The following is a 14128-nucleotide window of genomic DNA, read 5'->3' as shown; positions in this document are numbered from 1 at the left end:
CCTCCTTTCACTTTGATCCTCTCCTCATTGCGTTCCTCTTTCCATCCTCCTAATCCCTCTTCATTTTCCCTTTTTTAGCCCCGTTCCTCGATTCTATCTTCTATCATTCTTTCTCTCTTTAATCGCGCCCTTTTCCTTCCCCTCAGCCCCGCCCCTCATTCCATCCTCTTTAACCCTTCCTTTTATTCTATCTTTTTAGCCCCGCCCTTCATCCTATCCTTAACCTTTCTCTTTTCCTCCCTTTAGCCCCTCCCTAACACCTACCCCTTGGCCCCTGCCCCTAGGGTCTCTCCTTAGTTCCTTTCTTCCGTTCCTCCAGCCACAATTCTCATTTCCTTCTCCCAAACCCCGCTGTATCTCTTCTCTTTGTGTGTGTTTCTGTGTCTGTTGGGGATGGGGAGGAAAGGGGGTGGAGGAAGGGAAGGGCCTCTCCAGGCTGCAGTCTCTTGCTCCTATCCTCCCTGTCTGACTGTTAGAGCACTGAGTTGGTGCAGCAGCAGTTCTAGTGCAAGATCAGGTGGCTTCCCGGAGCAGGGGCAGCTTCTCCTGCCTGGTTTCCTGACAACCTTTCCCCAACCCCTCAAATGCTGTATCTCCTCATACAGCATTTGGACGCTTGCCCAGAGCCTTGGGTTTCATTGCCTAGCCCTTATCGTCTCTGGACCACAGCTTCTTCTTGGTGGCTGTTTCAGGAGAACAGTACTTTTATTATTTTTTAAAACTTTCTTGACCCTTCAGTTGTAACCCAAGACTCCTAGGCCTTCCTGGCTCCTGAACCTGTTTGGCTCCCTCAACTCCAAGATCTTCTGCCCCAATCCCTAATCACCTTTACCCTTTTCCTGCTTCTGCCACCATAATGGGGATGCTGGTCCTCACACCCACTTCCTGCTTCTCCTTCCCTCTCCTCCCCTTTTCACATAGTCCAGGAGAGAAGAATGAGTTCATAAATTGTTAGGAACTTAGAGAACTTGGGGCTTAGAGAACGCAGATTCAGAAATAACTCTCCAGATGACTAACATTAGACACAGAGACAAAAGAAATCTACCTTCCAGTGGATGACTGTCTTGTGTACCTCTAACTCTATTCCTATAGAATCATTGGAACTAATTCATTTCTCCTTTCTTACAAAATGGGGAGGGGATAGAAAGAATGCTCACTATTCACCCTGACACAAATTCACCCCCAATCTCCACAAGTCACTCCCTTTCCTTCCAGTTCTCCCCCAGGGAAAATGCTGCCCGCCCTGATGATTACACTTAGCTGCCTGGGCCTCAGCTCCCTCACACAGGTAATGAATGGTACCTCCATCCCCCATAGTCCTTCTCCCCTGGACCTCTAGTCTCCTTCCTTCTCCTAGTCTCCTCCTGGAATCTCCACTGTGCTCTGGTCCTCTTCCTCCTCAAACACTTCCTGGGACCTCCCTTGTCCTCAGGATCCCTAATCCTGTCCTAGGAACAGTTACTGTCTGAAGGACCTTCATAACCCTCCTGAGACCCTCTCTGTTCCCAAGATCCTCAACCCCTTCCTGAGGCTCCCACCCTCCTCATGACCCCTTTCTCTACCTTTAGTCACCTCTCAGGGCAGTTGGTCCTGGTCAGACTTGGGGTCTGGATACTGGGCTGGACAGTCTGAGTCTAGGTGGGGTGGAAGGATGGAGGGGTGGAGGGACTATAGAGAACAGGGATGGATGAGACCTGGAAATAAAAGAGAAATCCATGCTTTCCAGCTTGATGTGTGGGCATCCTGAAAATTGGAGGATTTAACGGGCTTGTTAATTCTGTAGTATAGTGTAGATCTATAAGGTGAGTGGGGGAGGGGTGCAGATAAGGAAGGAAGGACAACCAATAATGGCAACAGTCCAGCAGAGGCACCAGCCTATTTACCACACTGTATATGCCTGAACGTGTTTTCTAAGGCTAGCTAAATCATACTACTAATGTATAGCTAATTGCTTTGGCAGAGCCAGAGAGTAAGAACCAAATGGATCTTCATCTCAGTGGAGTGATGCAGTTGGGGGCAGTGGTGAGGTGTTCAGGGGGTGGGGTGTTCCTCTGTGACTTTTCCTGGGTCTCTCTTTTTATATTCCCTTGTACCGTATGTGTCTCTTGGAAGTTTCTGCATGCTGGGCCAGGCACAATCCAAGACTAAGAACTGGTGAATGGTTATGTTCCAAAGTTCAGTCACTAATAGTGCAACATCAAATTGGAAGAAGGTCTTCAATGGGTGCTCTTCCCCCCCCCCCATCAGATCTACACTTGGCTTTGGGCTTTTTACATTTATATTAATGACTTGGATAAAGGCAAAAATGACATACCTATTACATTTTCAGATGACATAAACACATATAGAATTCTTTGTAGAGATAGAATTAGATTTTAACATTGGGTCAAAATAAATAAAATGAAATTTAATAGTGATAAATGTAAGTTCTCACACTTGGGCACAAAAAATAAATTTCACAAATGCAAGACTGGGGAGACCTGGCTTGATATCAGTTTATCTGGAAAAGACCTGAGGATTCTAGTGGACTACAAACTCAAAATGAGATAGCCATGTCATATGGCAGTCAAAAAAGCTGAAGCAACCTTAGATTTCATTAAGAAAGATATAACATACAGAAATAGAGGTACTAGTCCTTTTATAGTTGGCCTGAACAGATTTTTTTTTCACATATATATATATATATATATTTGAATATTTGATTTTAAAACTTTCAATTCCAGATTCATTCCCTTCCTCCCCCTGCCACCCACCCCCAATGGGGGGACAAGCAGTTCAGTATAGGTTGTACTGGCCTGAACAGATTACAGATGAAGTATTATATTCCATTCAAGAAGCCACATTTTGGGGAGGATGTCAACAAATTGGAGTGTACAGGACAGTAAATGTCTGAGTCTGTATCACACAAGGATTAGTTGAAGGAACTGGTGGTGTTTGACCTGGAGAAGAGAAGACTTGGGAAATGGGAAAAAGGGAGAGACATGATATCTATCTTCGAGTATTTCAAGGATTGTCTCCTACAGTAGAAAAGGGATTAGGCATGTTCTAGTTGACCCCAGAGATAGGGTCAACTGGATAGAATGGGAACAATGGGGTTAAGGAGGCAAATTTGGTTTTGATGTTGGGAAGAACTTTCAAAAACAAGTGAAGCTTTCTGAAATGGAACAGGATTTCTCATGGAATCATGGGCTCCCCTCTCCTTGGAGATCTTTAGCCAAGGCCTGGTCTTTAGTAGGATGGATTCTTCTTCATAGATGGACTGGAATTGATAACTTCTGAGCTCCCTTACAACTCTGGAGCCTAGGAGAATAAGTCTAAGACCTCTGCATAGTCCTTCAGCTACACTTCAAAGTTATATTTTCTTCTCCCTGGTTATGTGTATGGGGTATTCAGGGAGTACTAATACCTCTGATGTGAGGGGCTTGCCCAGCCCTTTTCAGGGCTGCTCATCTATCTCTGGTGTCCACCTGTCACCCAGCTCTCACCTGTGACTCCAAGAAGTTGCAGCACTGGCAGCAGCCACACATCAATAAAGTTCCTTAGCAGACCAGTTAAACCAGGTTGAGGTTAACCAATGGGTCTCAAACCCATCAAATCAGTGAGCTAGAAGGATGTCTACCCCAAACATGTAGAAACTTCTCTTAGCAGAATGGGTAGATGAAAGCAATTCATTCCAAGTGCCATGAAGGCAGCAGAAGCAGGCACTGTGGAGTGCTCAGAGCTTGGTCAGACATCGCCAAGGTCATCCCCTTCATACTAGGCCATTGCCAGTCATCCTGATTTTTGTCTTGCCATTGGACTCCAATAACTCTGGAAGAGAGAGGCTGATGACTTTGTGCAACCCTGCCTTACTTAAATTCAATTCTTGAAAAGTCAATGCATCACTCTATAATGTCATTGGTTTCTTTGAAGTAAAGAATAAACAACAACTGAACCTCAAAAGGCATGGTTGATTAACTGCAAATTGATTCAGCCACTCTCCTTTGGTCTCACTCCAGTTTGTTCATGCAGTCTCCCCCAATTTAGCATAATCCTCCAGATCTTATCTGACCAGGGCAGAGAAGAACAGGATCATGAGCATGCCCCCACTTTCACTGGCTCCTGTGTCTTTAATAATGAAACCTAAGGTCAAGTTAGTTTTTTTGGCTGCCATATGATATGATATCATCAGATCTTTGCTGTGATAAATTACTGAAAGAAATAATGGGAGAGGGGTAGCACCATCAATCAATCAACAGTCATTTATTAAGTGCCTGTTGCTTGTCAGTCTGGAAAATACAAAGCAAAAAAATGGAATAGTGCCTGTACTCAAGAAGCTTACATTCTGTTGGGAGAAACAATGGGTATACATCTAAATAAATACCATATATATGTTGTTCAATCCTGTCCAACTCTTCATGACTCCATGGATTATAGCATGCCAGGTCCTTCTATCCTCTACTACCTCCTGAAATCTGTCCAAGCTTCTGTTCAACATATACATATACTTACACACACACACACATACATACATACTATACACATCAAGCCTGTGACCTAGCTAGCTGGAGAAAGGAACATATACTAGACTCTGAAGGATTACGGTGCTTTAGGATAAAGCAGCAAACCCTGAGGGATCCCTTGGTTCTTCAATTCCCCAATTCCTCGTCTTCATTCTTTCCTGAATCTATTGCTTCAGGAAGTGAGGACCAAGGGACCACCTAGGTTGTCTCATCCCAAAGAGCTAAATCCTTTGGAAGTGAGTCAATGTTTTCCCCAGAAACGGCCAAGTTATACAACCTTGGCAATCCATGGAGTATGTGCCAGAATAGCCCCTGCTGTTTTACTCCTCTTCTATATAGACACTGTAAACATAAAGCAATCTCCAAAGAGAAGCACTAATAACTGGAGGATCAGGAAAGGCCTCACTGGGGCGGTTGTACTTGAGCTGAGCTTTGAAGGAACATAAACTGGTCAGTTCTGACAATATGTAATTCACTCTGTAAAACAGAACAGTCTTCAGTAGTCAAGGAATTTTTGATATGTGGGAACATCCCTAATCTAGTAGATTGAAGTCAAGTTGATGCTCTCCCCAAAATGATCTTTCCATGCCCCTGCCAGAGCATGGATTTTGGGGTAGAGGAACCAATTTCAGGGCCAGTTCTTAGGTTTTTCCACAGCAGACAGCACAGAACCAAATTGGAAGACTTGGAACCCTCCTTTGTGTCTGACTATTCCTGGTTCATTCAATAATGGCAGATGACAGAAGTTGCCCAGAGAACTTCAATGCTTCCAAATCATTACACATGCATACAGTGTCCATATCACCTAGAGTCTTTAGACTTTAGAAATCTGAATCATACTTGCTAGAACTTCAGGACTGAAGGGAGAGACCAAGCAGGAAGTCCTAGGGACAGTGGAAGAAGGCTCCTGACCACCATATTTGTATAGAGATTATAGTGAAATGGTTTGAATATACCCCTGGTAAAGCTAGGTGGGGGCCAGATCAGATTGTTTTGTATCTAAAGAAAAGCACCACCCTAATCCTCTGGCACCTACATGAAATGCCCCAAACTCATCCCCTTCTCCACATACCCTCTTTTCTCTCTTCCTCTCTTCCAACTCCTTCTTCCCCCATCCATAGGCCCACATTGTCCCCATTGTGCCTTTGGGCCCAGCTCCTGATACTTTTGATGATGCCTACTTGGACTGTGTGGAAGAGATGGAGATGGAGGCCACCCACCTGCTCCAGGAGGAGATGGCAAATCACTCTCTGCTCCAGGAGTCATGGAGGGCTGCTACAGTTGCCTGGGAGAGCCGGAGGAGGGGACTTACTCTGCCCATGGGTTTCCGAAGCCAGCATGCTGTGGCCATCATGGTCTACACCAATTCATCCAACCTTCTGTACCAGGAGCTGAACTCAGCCGTGAGGACAGTGGGCAGCTCTCGGGAGGACTACATGAAGCACTTCCCCTTCAAGGCCCTACATTTCTACCTGATGCGGGCCCTGCAGATGCTGAGAGTTTCCGAGAGCTGTCAGGAGGGCCCTGGGCAGAAAGTGTTCCGTGGTGTGAGCAGCCTCCGCTTCCAGCCTAAGCAGCTGGGAGATGTCATTCGCCTTGGCCAGTTCACTTCCACCTCTGAGAAAAAAGGGGTGGCCCAGGGATTTGGAAATGCAACCTTTTTCACCATGAACACTTGTTTTGGAGTCCCCATACAAGCCCTTTCAGTCTTCCCAGAAGAACGAGAAGTTCTCATCCCTCCTCATGAGATTTTCCTGGTGTCTGACTTCTCTCAGGATGGGACCCGAAACCTAGTGACCATCAGAAGTCTCAATCGGACCTGTAGCCACTTCAACTGTGCCTACTTGGGGGGTGAGTCAAGGGCAGGGGGCAGAACCTAACCTATCATAGGATTTAGATCTGGAAGGGAACTTTGTTATCATCTGGTCTAAGCCCTTCATTTTACAGAGAAGGAAAATGAAACCCAGAAATATTAAATGAGCAAATCAAGGTCTTAGAGTAAGAAGCAAGACCAAGATTAAGTCTACCAATACTACATCCAGTGCCTGTCACATTAGATCACATTGCTCCTTATGATTAATGTCTTTAAGTATTTGGAGGCCTGGGGCAACCAGGTGGCTCAGCGAGTAAGAGCACCGGCTCCAGTGTCAGGATGACCTGGGGATCAAATCCAGGAGCAGATACTTAGCACCACACCCAGAAATAACTGGCCGTGTAACCTTGAGCAAGTTACTTAACCCTGATTGCTTAAAAAAAAAAAAGTCTTTGGAGGCTTGTTATGTAGAGGGATGAGATAATTTATTCTACTTGGCCAGAGAGCCAAACTAGGACCTGCAGCAGAGGGGTGGAGTTACAAAGGGTATGTAAAGAAGGTGAATGTAGAGAAAATATTTTCCAACAAGATATTTCCTGAAGTGGAATGGTTTGCCTTAGGAAGTGATGAGTTTCTCCTCCTTGGAGGTCTTCTGGGGAAGATGGATAGTTCCTTATCTGGGTGATAGCTTAGAGGATTCTTAGGGTCTTAGATCAAGAACTGGAAGGAACCTCTGAACCCATTTAATCCAACCCTCAAGTCTTATATATGAATAATTGACGCCCAGGGAGGCTAAGGAACTTGCCCGAAGTAACAGGGATAGTATGCATCAAAGGCAATCTTTGAACCCAGGTCCTCTGACTCCCAAGTCCATGCTTTATCCTGGTTGGTTAGGGAAAGGAAATTCTTTTCTGGTTGGAAGATCAGTGATTTTATGATTCTGTTAGGAAAGAGGAAGACAGCATAGGATCACAGAATCAGAAGTTCAATCTCCAGTGCAGGAAAATCCACCTTCTCTCTAATGGGATCATCCAGTCTCTACTTGGATGCTTTCCCTGGGACTCACCACTCTTCTTTCTAGGTCTGAGGGCCCCTCCTTAGAAGGGATCACTAACCTACACCAGCTTCCTGAGACATCAGCTCCTCTTGGAGCTGAGCCAAGTCAAGGGACCTTTGCCTTCTCCTCTAAGGACTTCCATTTCCCCCTGTTTTCTAAACTTTATTGATCTTGGACCTTCCTGGCCCTTAAGCCTATTTGGTTCTCTCAGCTGCCCTCATTTCTTAGTCACCTTTCCCTTTTTCCTATTCCTACAATTATCTCTTGATGCCTAGTTCTTAGGTTTAAAAGATAAAAGGAATTGGAGAAGGGACCTTAGAGGTCACTCCCTCATTTTACAGATGAAGAAATTGAGGCACAGAGAGCTTAAGTGACTTCCCCAGGGTCAGACAGCTAGTAAGTGTTTTTGGTGAGATTTGGATGCCAAATCCAGGACTCTATCCATTACCCCATACAGCATTAGATATCACATTCCATTATCCATTTGCAGAAGAGGAAAGTGAAACCTAAAGGGGGGAAGGGATTTTCTCAGAGCCGAACTAGTAAACAAGTAGCAGAGGAAGTGTTTGAGCTCAGGTCCTTTGACAGAGTACAATGGTTTTACCATGCCCCCACACAGCCTTGACAGACCCCCCTCCCCATGCCTCCAGTCTCCACAAACCCCAAATAGAATGAGAATGTTTTCTAGGACATTAAAAAGAGAGAACATATAAATTCAGAAATAACACTTTGGAAAGGTCATTAGAAGTTCATCTAAAGAAAAGCTCCTTAGGGTCAGCTAGGTGGCCCAGTGAATAGAGCACTGGCCCTGGAGTCAGAAGGACCTGAGTTCAAATGCAGCCTCAGACACTTAACACAAAAACTAGCTGTGTGACCTTGGACAAGTCACTTAACCCCAATTGCCCTCTAAAAAGCACACACACATAAAAAAGAAAAGCTTCTTAGTCTCAGGCTAGAAGGTATGTCTAAGATCTCTCAAACTACAGCTCCTATGAACCTTACTTAGACTATCATGGACAACTTGGTCCCAGCTGATCTGAGGATTTATTGAGACAAGATGCTCCATTCTATAAGCCTTGGCTCTTCCCAGTGGGATTGGGGATACTATCTCATGACAACATGGTCACAAATCCAACTCAATACCTTCTTTTCCTTCTCTGTCCCAATCCAGGGAGGAAAAGGAAATAAGAATGGATGCTAAGAGGGTTACCATCATCTCAAAAGTCAGGAAGATTTAGCTCCACCCACAGGTCATCTCTAATGTCCACAGATGTCCCCTTTCCCTAGAGAAGGTGAAGCTTAGTAATTCCTATTGCTACTAGGGGAGCACATTCCATCTCTACATCAACCCTGAGACTCATCTTTAGCAGGAAGAAGAGAAATCTCAGATGGGATATAAAGACTCAGATCTTCAAGTATTTCAAGGGTGAACATGTAAGAGAGGGTCAGACTTGTTTTACCTGGTCCTAGAGGCCAGGACAAGGACCAAAAGGGAAAAGTTGTGGAGAGAAAGATTTCAGCTTGATGTCAGGAAAAGTCTCCTCATGATGAGAGCTATCCAAAAGTCTGATGGATTCCCTAAGGAAGTAATAGGTTCTCTATAGCTTCTTCAAAGGGAGGCTGGATAACCACCAGAGAGGGTGGCCCTGCTCAGGCAGAGGCTATCAGGTGGTCCACTGTCTTCAAGGTCCCTTCCAAATTGAATATTCGGTGTGAGATGTGTGGGAGTACAGGACTTGATCCCCAAGGAGAGAGAGGAGTCAGCCGTTATTCTTAAAACCCATACTGGAATGAAAGGGTGCATCTTACCATCAAGACAGCATGAAGAAAATGGAACTGGTGTATAGAACAAGGTTGCTAAGGGAAGGAAGATTAGCATCAGATCTTTAAGGAGGAAAGGAAAGGGGGAAGAGAAAGAATTCTCTTGCAAGTGTGATGGCTGAGTAGGATAGCCCATATCAGGATATGAAGAAAGAAAGGACAAATTCTGGGAAACTTTTGGGGCAGTGAATCCAGAGGAAAGCTTTCATCTATTTCTCTTGGTATTCCAGGAGAGAAGAAGGAGGGCTGTGTATCTAACCCAGGTGAGTCTCCTGTCTCCTTTGCTCTGGTTTGGGAAAGAAAGGTCTTAGATCTCTCCCCAGATTGAACTGATCCCTTCCCTTCTCTTCCTTACAGGACAAAGTTGGGATGCTCTACTCCCAGGATCTTGGCCTCAACTGATGCCAAGGACCCTGCTCTTGCCTCCTGGAGCCTTCCAACTCTCGGACTCAGTGCCCTGATCTTCCAGCTTCTGGACTTGGAAATTGTAGGGATCTCTTGGTCCCCCTTTTGTGTAGGCCCGGCCAGGCTTGGGGCAACCTGGAGAAGAAAGCAGAGGGAAAAGATGAAGATGAGGATGAGAATGATGAAGGTGCTTGGAAGTCGATCTGTGAGCAGCGTCCTGGGATCAGGGCAGGGGCCTCAGGCCCCTGGGACCAGGCAGATGTGGAGCTACAATGGGTAAGGCCACTCCACTTTGTGGTTGTTGCCATGGCTACCTCTCAATAAAGGACTTTGCAAAATGTCTGCCTCATTCTTCTAAGCACAAGGGTTGGTCCTTCCCATTGACCGGTAGGTCCGCTGGCCCCTAATATGTTTCAGGCAGGGTTTTCCATGCATTCTCCTCTGATGTACTACAATAAAGCAGTTTATTGCCTTTGTTTTAAATGTTCTGCTACCTCCCAATATGAACAAACTTACATATCTCCCTTTAAACATTTTGGGCAATTCATCTCCCTAGCTGATTGCATTTCCTGTCCTTGTAGAATGTTGCTTAGAGATCCAGGAAATTGCAGAGGGGAGAACCCAAGTTGTTTCACAACATGGGTTATATTTGCAAAGTGATTGCTGTCTGTTGACTTTAGTCAAACATGGGAAGTTCCAGTGACCACACAAAAGTCTGTTTGAGGAGTGCAATTCCCTAGCCTTAATTCAATTCAACAACAATTTCTTAAGTACCTACTTTGGACCAATTATTGTATTGAGGACTAGAGTTATAAAAGTGGCACTTCTTGTCCTCCAATAGCTTACAGTCTATTAGGAGGGATATAGTATAGACACCTGATAAATAGAAATAATAGTGTTTCCTTTTCAGAATGTTAAGTTTGTAGGTGTACACAGCCAAAGCAGATACAATCTGAGACTTTGTGTGACTGATATGAAAATTAAGGAAAGCTCCAGAAACAATGGACTTGTTCCTGTTGATAGACTGCCTCAATACCTTGTTTCCCAACCTGTTTGCAGAAGGACAACAGAAGAGACTTAAGAGTTAAAGAACTGAAGAAACCCCAAAGCTGTCTGGTGATTATTGGACAAATGGCCATGGACCATAGAGATAAGATTTGGGAAATGTACTAGATGGTGTCTATAGAGGCAGCTAGCCAGCACAGAGGCAGGCGGGTGGGCACGGTGGGCTTTGAGTTGGAAGACCTGTTGGTTCAAATTCATTCTCTGACAATTCCTAGTTGTGTGACCCTAAATAAGTCACTTAAACTCTGTCTCAGTTTCGTCATCTGTAAAATGGGGGTAATGATAGCACCTACCTCACAGGGTTGTTGTGAGGACCAAATGAGATAAAGCACTTAGCACAGGGCCTGGAACAGAGTAGGCACTTGATAAATGCTGCCTCCATAAGTTAAAGTGAGGTTTCTCGCAGAAGGGACCCAGTCTTGAACCAGAAATAATTGTCATCAAAGAAAAGAAAAAGAGAGACTTTATCTCTCTATACTGTTGCCTGTTACCTGAAAGATGAAAACTCAGAGCCCAGAAATGGAAAGCTTTCTACCAATCTCCAGCTAAGGGTCCTTATAATCTCTGAAAAGGCACAACGCTTCCCCAGCTGAGGGCCTCAGCTGAGCCTGACACTGGAAGTAGCAGAAATTATAGTTGCCATCAAAGAGTAAGCCCAGGAAGAACAGCCTGGCAGAGCATCCCAGCAGCCCAATAGCCCAGATGAGGAAGTCCAGCTGAGCAGCTCATCTAGCTGAGATGCTGTGCCCAGCGAGGACCTGTCTCAGTTCAGCCTGGCAGCAGAGCGAATCTTCTAGCACAAATACTACTGCCAGAAGTAAATTTCTGTGTCCTACAGAAGGCCTAAAGTTCTGAAAAGATAAGAAACACTGAGGCCCTACAGATCTGGAGTTGTGAGTTGTCTCAGACACATATGTTTCCTCCATATATGCCTCCTTATTATTGGACTTGAAGTTTGTGCCCACACTCCCCACAAATGTCATGTATTAGAGGAAAGTGGCCCCAAGTTTATGGAAGGTATATGTTGTAACTATTGTTTTTTCTATGCCATTTGAGTAAATGTCTCTGTTTAGTTGTGTATTAGTTGACTGTTAAGGGGAAGCACACCAGTGGGGGCTTAGGACCTACAGTTATAGGAGTTAGATAACCCTAGAACCTAGGGAAGCAGTTATTCCTCTAAGAGAACTCAACTTACAAGTTCTAATGCAATTTGGAGTAAGAGTTATTTAAACAATGTAATAACAACTGGGGAAGAAAAAGGAAAGCTTTCTGAAAGAGGTGGTAAGGTAAGGTAAGACAAGCTAAGCAATGATTGAAAACAAGGATTCTGAGAGGTAGAGGTGAAGAATGAATTTCTGGAATGGAGGAGAGCCAATGTGAACAAAGTCAGTTAGAAAATAAAATGCTAAGTTCAGGGAACAACTGGTAATCCAATTTGGCTAGAACCTTCTAGGTCGAAAGGGCTCATTTCAGAACCTAGACAATTGATCAGTCTCCCATTTCCCCACATTTAGAAGCAAATGGACTTGTTTGTGTTTCATTCTCAAGGAGAACCTTGAGATCAGGGAGGTGATGCCATGACATGCAAGTGAATGGATTTAAGTGAAAGAGGTCTGTGCAAAGTCACCAGCCACACTTTCTCTTCCAGAGCCATCTGGGTCCAGTGGCAAGATATAGATCAGGATGATTGGAGATGGCCCTAGATGCAGATTTGCCCTTTTTAAGCTAAGGTATTTGATAGGTCTCAGTTTGACTGAGGCAATGCCCAATCATTGATTAAGTCTAGGTAAGAAATGAGACAGAGAATGACCTCTTTTACCCAGGAATAAAAAAAAAATCAGTCTGGGAGGGGAAAACCCTCAGTGTTTCTGGCCAAAAAAAAAAAAATCCCAAAAAACTGGAAACGATTGTTATTTACATTCACTCTGAGCCAATCAGGGCCCAAACAATTACCAAGTGGGGCTTGGCTTGGGACCTATTGTTGGCTAATCAATGAGAACCAGAGTGGTTTGGATTTAAAGAATGGTGCTTAAGAAAGAAATCTAGTCTGTAGACTCCAAGATATCTTTCAAGGTTTCAGCTATCAAAATCAAAGTCAGAAAATGAAATGTTAAGTGCAGGGAACAATTGGTAATCCAATTTGGCTGGAACATTTTGGGTTCAAAAGGCTAATTTCAGAGCCTAGACAATTGATAAGTCTCTCTTGCCCATTTCCCCACATTTAGAAAAAAAAAAATAAATTTAGCACTGAACAGGAGGAGATCAGGCTAAATTACTTTTGGGAAACCACAAGACATCCTATGAAAGTATTCTTCTTTTTTTTTTTTTTTAAGCAATCAGGGTTAAGTAACTTGCTCAAGGTTGCACGGCCAGTTATTTCTGAGTGTGGTGCTGAGTGTCTGAGCCCCAGGATTCTATCTCCAGGTCATCTCGACACTAGAGCCGGTGCTCTTACTTGCTATGCTACCTGGCCGCCCCAAAAGTATGCTTCTTATGACCTCAAGCTTTCTATGAAAGCAAAGGCTCAGCATTTAATACCGGCATTCTATTGGCATTGCTATATGACAGAAAGACATGGAAAAGAACAGTTTCCTAAGAATTAAAAATGAATGTCAAATAGAGGGCAATGGAGAGCATATGATGGCTTGGGAGCAGGCTGTAAAATATAATCAATGATGAACTTTGAGGAATAGAATTAAGAGCAATAAAGAATTCTATAAAGAAAAGATGGACTGCTTATAATGCAAGGACAAGGGATGACATAGAGACAGCCAGAGTGCTCCACTAGGCCCTTTTCAATGTCAGGAGAAAGCAAGGAAAATCTCTAGCATGTTAGATAGATTCCCCTGGGATAAACTTATGAAAGGACATGGATAACAGTAGCACAGAATGGGGAGTCACGGGTGAGTTGTGATTTACATTGTTGGAGGGAATTTCGGAATCAATGAAATTACAAATACATTTGAGTAGAAGCAAATGCTTTTAAATAATTATATAATCCATATGATTAAGAACTGAAAGAAAAGCCCACTGCATAACATGTATCAAAGTGGGGTTTATTGAAGTATCTTGCACAAATAACTGGGTCTCAAGATGGTGGAGAAAAGTGCTGAAACTTGACTCCCTTGGCAATCTCTCCCAAAATTATGCCAAGTCTTCACATCTCCATGCCAATGCTAAGCTCTCCTCTCTGAGAAGGCCAGATAGCAGTAAATCTTCAACACTGATATGATTTGAACCTAGGTTTCTCTTGCTTGTACTGGAAAAAAAAACACCTCTTACTTTTGATGTCTTGTTTTTGATCTAGATTTGGAGGATTGGGTGGGCACTGTATAACCAAGGTACAGACAGCTGAATTTATATACAGTCTTTCTTGAATTTATCATTGTTATTTTGGTCAACTTGGCCTTTGCATACACATTTAACAACCTCAGTAGCCTTAGTCACAGACAGCTATTAGCTGGA

General features: G+C 44.0%; 1 protein-coding gene across 3 annotated transcripts in view; it reads left to right on the top strand.

Annotated features, from left to right (window-relative positions):
- ART5 (ADP-ribosyltransferase 5) overlaps positions 1–9936 on the top strand; it is a 10776-nt gene extending 840 nt beyond the window's left edge. For 2 of the 3 annotated variants that reach the window (XM_069064714.1, XM_069064713.1), the window contains 4 exons: positions 1216–1288; positions 5624–6353; positions 9424–9456; positions 9551–9936. In XM_069064714.1, the coding sequence (XP_068920815.1) occupies positions 1232–1288; positions 5624–6353; positions 9424–9456; positions 9551–9654 (924 nt within the window). In that variant the 5' untranslated portion in view covers positions 1216–1231 and the 3' untranslated portion in view covers positions 9655–9936. The remainder of the gene's footprint in view (positions 1–1215; positions 1289–5623; positions 6354–9423; positions 9457–9550) is intronic. The other variant, XM_069064715.1, reaches the window with a different exon arrangement.
- The last annotated feature ends 4192 nt before the right edge of the window (positions 9937–14128 follow it).

Source organism: Petaurus breviceps, unplaced genomic scaffold (assembly GCF_028583685.1).
Source record: "Petaurus breviceps papuanus isolate PSGF00001 unplaced genomic scaffold, PetGlider_PUasm1.0 90639, whole genome shotgun sequence".
Lineage (NCBI taxonomy): Eukaryota > Metazoa > Chordata > Mammalia > Diprotodontia > Petauridae > Petaurus > Petaurus breviceps.
This window is presented reverse-complemented; position numbering and strand designations above follow the sequence as displayed.